Consider the following 8,990-nt stretch of genomic DNA (forward strand, 5'->3'; position numbering starts at 1 on the left):
TGATTTTGAATCGGGGGGAAGTTTACAGTTGCGGGACTCGCAGACTTTCAGCGACTTCAGTGTTTGGAGTCACAGCGAGCGAAGCCCTGCTGCAGCCGAGCCAGTTGAACGGACCGTGTGCGTGCATGTATGCGTGTGTCGTGTTGTGAGCGCTCCTCCTGCTGCTGCTCCGTGGACCACCGATCTGCCCCGGGAAGAAGACTCTGCTCTGACGGCAATATCATATACATGCACAAAATAAACCCACGGCTCAAGTTTCTTTCCAGACGCAAGAGGACAGGCTTGAATCGGGCTCCGCGCTCGCGGCTGCTGCATCCAGCAGTGAGATGGATGTCATTCCTATGTGCAGCATCTTCCAGGAGCTCCAGATTGTACATGATACCGGATACTTTTCTGCGTTACCATCCCTGGAAGAGTATTGGCAGCAGGTAGCTATCATTTTACCCATACACCCCCCCCCCCCCTCCCCTGCGTTATAAATACCCAGCCAACGGAGATATTATTGCGTTTAGCCTACTGGAGTCGGAATTTAAAGAACGCAGAATATCCAGAATTTCTGAAAACTCGCACGCAATGACAGCTGCTTTGGGAGCGTACAAACTACAAATTGATGGCAAAGTTGTTTTGCCCGAATCCACGATTGGAATGGCAGATTAGGCGTCAAAATGGCCCATTACGCACACATTACGCAGAATACGCACTATCAATTACCGCGGGTTTAGATGGTCGTGTTTTGCGAGTTAAAACATGGTTTGAAAAGCTTCCCTCTGACACTTTCAGCTGTCAAAGACATTTGTTTTTTTTTTTGCTGATTTTGCGTTTGAATGAGTAACGTGCGTGTTCTGCTCGTCTGTGCGCGTTTCTCCATTCCTCCTCTCTATCTCACTCTCACACACGGCGAGTGACAGACACGACAGAGAGAGAGACAGGCAGACAGACAGACAGACAGACAGACAGACAGACAGACAGACAGACAGACAGACAGAGAGAGAGAGTGCACGCGTGCGTGCGTGTGTGGGAGAGAGAGAGAGAGAGGGAGGGAGAGAGAGAGAGAGAGAATGAGACTGACAGACTGATTTTGTTCCAAATTGGCTTGACTTGCGCCTTGTAAAGCGGCCATGGTGGATGACAGCTAGCAGTGAAGATTTTTTTTTGTACACTGAAACAAAACGTTGCTTGTGTTTGGTCTGAAATCAAATTAAATGAATTGGCAACAGCACTCCCCCCCCCCTCCCTCCCCCTCGCAGCAGGCATTTAAACCTCGCCAAGGATGCGTTCAACGCCAGTGACAAATTACATTTGCCGTGGGCACACATTCTCCCAATAGGCTACGACAACTTTTTGAAATTCCTCAGTGAAGATTTTTTTCCCCTTTTATGTGCAGAATGACATTCCACTAACAGTCTGGGGTTAATTATACACCATTTGTCTTCTTACAACAGAGTGTGTTCATCAGCACAGTGAGTGACAGACAGTACATTTTGATTCAGTGGTTCTCAACCTGTGGGTCGGGGTCCCCACATTATTTTGGGGAGGGGGGCATCCCCAGATGATAAGCTTAATGTGAAAAAATAGTTTTCTCACTGTTTTTCTCAGTAAACAAACTAACATAGGCTACAGTTTAAGTGTATAGAGGGTATCTGCACATTTCTAAAGTGACAATTTAAGGACTTTTCAATACAAGGACAAATTAAACATTGGCCAAATTGTCAAATATTAGAGTCAGAAATTGTGCAAATATCCGATCTACATGCGTTGCGAGGCGTTGTGAGCATGTAGATCTGCTATTTTCACAATAGAACCAAAAATGTAACTCCTCAACTCTTAGTGCTCGTAGGGTCAGGGGGTCCCCAGTTAAAATATGATTATTTGGGGGGTCACGGCCTGAAAAGGTTGAGAACCACTGTTTTGATTCACCTTATTAGACTGCCTGTCTCTCATTGGTAGCCATAACTTTTCATAGATGACTGTGGTGAGGAAGTCCTCCCATGCCACCCCAGCCCCCCTTTTTCTTAAGAAAAAGAAACAAAAAGAGAGTGAGAGAGAGAACAGCAAGCCCACAAATTCTCTGTGGCTCGTGAAGTATTCATGTCAAGCTTTTTATGGACCCGCATGAACCAGACCTCAAGTCCCCGGTGTGCTATGTTATTTCTAGCTATGCCTCACGAATGCATTATTAAATCCACATTATGCTGAATAATTGATACATTTAAAAGATCTACAAGCACTTCCCCAAGCCACGAGAGAGGGGAAGTAGGGCTTTGTGGCATATGCAAATTTCATGACCTGCCCACGCGTGCGCCGTGCACCGCGAGCACAGTCGCACACAACATCGCGCACTGGTCCCAGACACTATGCACATTAGCCACGTGCACATCGGTGGGGTTCGATCGAGGAAAGAGCAGCGGCACCTCTGAACGCTCTAGGACGGAAATGTGGTGAGCCGCTGCTTGTAATCATCCTTCCTGCTCTGCCCTGGCCCCAGAGGGAACCCCACTCACTCACACCGTCGCCTGATTCATACTCCGTCACATGGCGGCATCGCTTAGCAGGAGCCAAGAGCTCTTTTGGCCAAGCGACGCCGGGGCGCGTGATGGAGCATGAATTGAGCTTAAACCCTCTCTCTCTTGCATAGGACATTGTGTATGTATGGTCTTGTTCCTGTAGACAGACACAGAGAGAGAGAGAGAGAGAGACAGAGGAAGCTGCAGGCCTGTGGTTGTTACAACATTTTCCCTTGCTAGTGCTACCGCTGCGAAGTAGGGCCATAAACAAGAGAACAGGCTTTAAAGAAGATTGGAATTCATGCATTTCCTTCAAAAGGTTTTTTCCCCCCCTGTATTTTATATAGTTTACGTGTCGTCAGGGGACGGGAGGGGAGATTGGAATTTTTTGCATTTCATTAAATAGTTTTTCTTTATATTTGATCTAGTTTACGTTGCATCAGGGGAGGGGAGGGAAGAAGCATTTCCCATAGGTTTCTGGGTATGAGACATGACCATAAACTTTAAAGTTCCATCTCTCTCTCTCTCTCTCTTATTCATTTTGTAGTATACAGTATTATCCACTGGAAAATGTAATGTTGTGTTTTGCAGTTCTCAGGCCCAAAGAATTACAAACTCATTCTCAACTATATGTATATCTCCACGTGCTGCTCGCAACTGGAGAACAGAACACCTTTTTTATATCGTCGTTGTCGGGTGGAAACCTCGTATCTCCGAGTTTCAATGTGTACGTTCTTTCGCAAAGTAAAGCCCTGCTTCATACAAGGCCGTCGCACAAAAGTAGTGAAGACAGCAGATCTACAAGCACACAACGCCTCGCGGCGCGAGGCGTTGTGTGCTTGTAGATCGTCTGTTTTCACTGGTTTAAATCATTTCTAAAACGATAAATGCAAAACGAACGGTTTTGGACTTACAAGGTTTTCACCCGACAACGACGATATGTTTTTGTTCAGAAATGGTACTCTTCTGGAAAACGTGTCAATGGGTCAGACCTTCAGCTCTCACTCAGGCCGTGTATTCTGCATGAACTCTTCATGACCTCCACTGCTCTCTCTCTCTCTATTCCCCCCACCACCACCAGACCTGCTTGGAGCTGGAGAGGTACCTCCAGAGCGAGCCGTACGTCTCGGCCACGGAGCTGAAGTTCGACGGCCAGGAGGACCTGTGGAGCAAGCTGATGCTGGCCTGCGGGAAGCCCGGCGAGGGCGACCCCAAGGTGTCATCCCGCGTCATCAAGAAGGAGGTGGAGGACGAAGACGAGGACGAGGAGGAGGACGGCCGTCGCCACAACCAGCAGCGGCGGCGTCCCCTCCTCCACCACCACCACCACCTGGACGCGGGCGGCTTCCACTCGGACGCCAGCAGCGAGGCGTCCGACAGCTCCGAGGAGCTCTCTTCCCCGACGCTCGACTTCGCCTCCAACCCGCTGAGCGAGCTCCTGGGCGGGCACGTGGGCATGGCGGTGGGCATGGAGGAGGAGCTGCACGGCTGCTCGGCGGTGCTCATCGGATCGACCCCGCCGTCCTCCCCCGAGGGCGGGATTAAGGACGCGTCCTCCTCGGCGGCCCAGACGTGGGGCGGCGGCGGGCTTCAGGCCGCGCTGGGGAGCTCGCCGGGGAAAATACGGACTGGGGGCGGGGTCGGCGGCAGCGGCGGGGGCAGGGCCGTGGAAGGGTCGCCGGACGGCAGGAGGCGCGTGCACCGGTGCCACTTCAACGGCTGCCGCAAGGTGTACACCAAGAGCTCACACCTCAAGGCGCACCAGCGGACGCACACAGGTACGGCACAGGCGGTAGATTAGCACCTCAACACCTATAAAATGTTAAAGATATAGTGCCATGATTTTTCTCCCCCTAAAACATGATTATCAGGTATTATGATTATACTAGAAGGAAGATTTTCTCCAAAAAAGTGTACAGAAAGAGTTCAAATTAGGTTTTTATGTGGCCACACCGACCAGTTCATTAAGTATGCCTGGTTGTCATGGTGGGTGGTGACCCAGCTGAAGTTAGCCACACTCACAGTGTTGGGTGAATGGTAAAAGGGGAGGGGATGATTATATGATGTCATTTTATCTGTGTTTTTGGATCGGCACTTTTTGACCCACAAGGTGTCAGCCTCCAGGAAGAAACCCCAAATACAAAGGGATTACATAATTGCTCATAACAACCACACCAGGGGGTCTAATGAAGTACTGTCAACCTCCTAGACACATGAAAACCAGAAAAAGTACAATACTATGGTACCGCCTCTTTAAAACGACAAGGGCAAACACTGCCCCGTCAGGTTATGAGTTCAGGATGTTCTTTAGGAAAACGTCTGCTGCAAAAAGGGAATAATCTTAAAAAAAACAAAAAAAAAACAGTTGATGATTGAATCCATCCAGTGGAAAGAGGGCAGGCCCAGGGTTTTAATTTCTCATACAAAGTGCTGAAAACGCTCCCACATACTTTGAATAGTTTGTCGGGCTGAATGCCCTCAACTGTGACCCAATTCACACAGCGGGAACGTGACTTCATGCCAGAGGGAGGGGTGGGAGATAAAGGGAGTGAGGGAGAGAGAGAGAGAGAAAGGAGGAGGGGCGTCCCTCTGAGGGCCAGCAAGACCCAAAGGATGAGAATCCTGAAAACAAATCAACAGTTCTCAAATTTCACCATGGGAAAAAAGTGAACTCACTTGTGTTTACATTTGTAATAAACGAACAGGCGATGGGAATCTGACATTTACAATCATTTGCACGGGGCAGGCGGGGGTGTTCAAATCTGTGAGCCACTTCCCCTGTAGGGGTGGAACGATAAGCGATATTATCGTTTATCGTGATAAAAAAACACTCACGATAATCGTATTGTGGAGATTTAATTCATCGTGATATCGTCCTCCGTCATTCACTGGGATCAATTCACCTTTTATTTGCCGAGCTGCATATACGGTACCACTTAAACCCTCTATAACTAGTAAAAGGTACTTATAATATACGTACTTGATAGTCTTTTTTCCCCCACTCTCTATCAACCTTTGCCGAAAAATATCCGATCTACAAGCTCACGACGCATCACATTGTGATTTGTGACGCGTTGTGAGCTTGTAGATCTGCTATTTTTTGGCAAATGTTCCGCCCCAGGATAATGGATTTTGATTACCGCGATAATATCGTAAATCGGGATTTCTTTTGTCACAATAATCGTGATATGACATTTTCATATCGTCCCATCCCTATTCCCCTGTCACCTCTGACCTCTGCCAAGCTGTTTACAGCTGTGCTGCGCATTAGCAAAGGAAGCCGCATTCCTTGCATTCCTGGCTAACCACGTTAGCTACACCGCTAATGGTATTACGGACCATTAGGAATAGTCCTACTTTTTTTTTCTCTCCTCCTCCTGGCAGTCTGCAAATTACATAAGAGCCTGGCTGCATACACAACTCCTTACAGCTGCATACCAGAGCTCTCATGCCCCCATAAGTCAAAGGTTGTTTTTCTTCTTGGTGTACAGTAGCACGCCCAAGCTGCTTAGCACCTGCTCAGACAGGATTTCTCCCTTGAATGCCATCATGCCTCCAACAGGATCAGGATTGAATTCGTAGGACAATTCTAGTTTCCTGGAGAGTACAACAAACAATGACAGGAGACGGAGGGTAGATTGAAAGCCAATGTGATGTGACACGGGTTATGAGAAAAGCTGGAACCCATGACATTGTGTGGAGATCTATGCCTACATGGTAAGGGCATCAATGGACCCAACCACAAGGATGACATCTGACACCGTATAACGGTATTAATCCTGTTGACTTTTCTTTGTTTTCTCAACAGGTGAGAAGCCTTACAGGTGTTCTTGGGAGGGCTGCGAGTGGCGCTTTGCTCGAAGCGACGAGCTCACCAGGCACTTCAGGAAGCACACTGGAGCCAAGCCATTCAAATGTAGTCACTGTGACAGGTAGGGGCAGTGGTGGATAAAGTACTCACACTTTTTACTTGAGAAAAAAATATCAATACTGCAATGTAGAAATGCTCTGTTAGGGTGCCCTCACAACAAAATACCTAGAGTGGAATCCGCCAATGCATTTCAATGAGAATGAAGCGTTTTTTGCAGAAATCCTCTACTGGCAAAAAAAAACGCTCCATTCCCATTGAAATGCATTGGCGGATTCCACTCTTGGTATTTTGGTTTGAGGGCACCTTTACAAGTAAAAGTCCAGCATTCAAAATTTACTTGAGTAAAAGTACGAAAGTATTGACATCAAAATGTACTAAAGTACCAAAAGTAAAAGTACAAAATGTTTGAAAATAACAGATCTACAAGCTCACAACGCGTCAACATGCACTAAAAGTAACAAAAGTACAACATTGCGTTGTGAGCTTGTAGATCGGCTATTTTCAAATAGCCAAGGTATAGAATAAGGCTAAACGGATTAATGTTTGTTTTATAATATTATAATTTATATCTGCAAATTAACCAGTAACCAAAGTTTTCAAATATATGTAGTGGAGTAAAAGTTCAATATTTGGATCCGAGTGGAGTGGAAGTAAAAGTATTGGAAATTGGAAATACTCAAGTAAAGTACAATTACCTCAAAACTGTACTTAAATATAGTGAGTAAATGTACTTTACACCACTGGGTAGGGGAACACTGTCACGTCTGAGAAGTTTAATCACGGTCTCCCTTAGAAAACTTCTCGAGGATCGGTCATTATCTACCAAGTATAAGGGAACCCTGTGAATGTGTGTAACAGCCAAGAGCTGAGTTAATCGCTCACATTTTTCTTTTTGAAAGGTTGAGTTGGGAACAATGCATTTCAGGCAAGCCAAAGACAGCTAGCCTTTTCCCAAAAAAACTTTACATATATTTGTGGGGGGGGGAAAGAAATCTGAGATAAGAAATAGTACCTGAAGATGACTCTTCAGTATCACTAATGAAGAGTAGGTGCGAGGATAATGGCTTTTTGCATTTTTGCGTTTTATATATCGTCTGTCATTTTGTGAGAGATGGTTCCTCATTTTTCTAGCGTCAGACTGAAGGAAGCTCTTTAATTGGACTCTTCAGACTAGTCTTTCAAACTTCAATAATAAAGATCCGGTTTTCATCTCTCGTCCCTTATCCTGCTCCTTCAATGTCCACTCCATTTCCTGCCCTTGCCACTCAACTCAAGTTGTTGCGTTCACTCCAACATATCGTCGTTGTCGGGTGGAAACCTTGTATGTCCAAAACCTTCCCTTTTCTGGTTATCATTTTAAAAACAATTTAAAATAGCCAAAATAGCCGATCTACAAGCACACAACGCATCGCATCGCGAGGTGTTGTGTGCTTGTAGATCGGCTATTTTCGCTAGTTTTGTGCGACAGTCTTGTTTGATGAAGCAGGGCTTTACTTTACGAAGAAACGTACAAATTTGCAACTTGGAGATACAACGTTTCTGCGCGACAACGACAATATCCAGCTTTATCACTGTACCACTGTTCTCACGGAAACCACTCTCTAACTCTCTCTTGTTTCTGTTTTTTCCTCTACCCAGGTGTTTCTCCCGTTCGGACCACCTGGCACTGCACATGAAGAGGCACATCTAAGATGGCCACCTGCCGCGCGTTTCCGGAAATTCTGATGGGGACGATTTGATGCTGGTGTCCTGGTCGGTAATGTCTCCCTGACCTGTGATGAGATGGAAGTGTGGAGGGGGTTGAGAGAGAGAGAGGGAGAGGTCCAGGGTTTGTCCTGACAAGATACCAGGGTTTGGGGGAACACCGCCGTGTTCCATGACAAGTCCGTGAAAAAGAAAAAAAAGAGCAGGCCATTATTTTTTTGCACCATACTTAGTGCCTCCAACACCTTGCTGTGGAGATTATTCTTGAAAGCTCAGCGTTTTTACGAAGGGGGGGAGATGAGAAACGAAGACGTACTTTAAAACCGGAGAGATCGCTGGATGGACTGAGAGAGAGAGAAACAAGACAGACTGACTTCCCTCCTCGTTATGGTGTTTGATGCTTTTTTTCTTCTGGAGGATGAAGTGGGACTCGCACCCTCGGCTCTCCCCTCCTCCAGTGACCAGTTTGTTTGCCCGTGCGCATGATGAGGACTTTCTGAGAGTTGCCTGCGACCGGATCCTTGTTGCTGGCGTAATACTGGGGCGCGATGGAGCTTGCATTGTGGAATGGCGAATGAATGGTGGTGTGACAGACAGGGGGGTTGTGGGGTTTGTACTGTCTCAGTGAATGAATGCAAGAAAGAAAAAAAAAGAAAACGTAAAAAAAAAATAAGAAAACACGGTTTTGTCTGTGCTGTTTTGTGGCGCCTTGAGTCTAGTGGCTGGGGTGGGGGATGGACGGACGAATGGACGGGCTGGGCGGGCGGTTCAAGGTGGTTGGTTTTGGAGCGGCTTGTCAGATTTGTTGATGAGAGAGCGCCTCCTTTCTGCCCGGAGGTGTAACTGCAACTCCTTTGTTTTAAAAAGTGCAGGGGAAGTTGTGATGTTTAGTGCAGCTATTAAATGTGCAA

At 46.8% G+C, this 8,990-nt stretch overlaps 1 protein-coding gene across 1 annotated transcript; it reads left to right on the top strand.

Moving 5' to 3' along the window:
* Positions 1-326: 326 nt before the first annotated feature.
* Positions 327-8,226, top strand: LOC308284536 (Krueppel-like factor 6; the record flags this gene model as incomplete). Its single annotated transcript, XM_080725194.1, has 4 exons — positions 327-428; positions 3,586-4,282; positions 6,313-6,436; positions 8,014-8,226. 4 exons carry the CDS (start codon positions 327-329, stop codon positions 8,063-8,065), a joined length of 975 nt encoding a protein of 324 aa, XP_080581320.1. The 3' UTR covers positions 8,066-8,226.
* Between the last annotated feature and the right edge of the window lie 764 nt (positions 8,227-8,990).

The sequence above is a fragment of the Nannobrachium achirus genome, assembly GCF_963921795.1.
Source record: "Nannobrachium achirus genome assembly, chromosome: 5".
NCBI lineage: Eukaryota > Metazoa > Chordata > Actinopteri > Myctophiformes > Myctophidae > Nannobrachium > Nannobrachium achirus.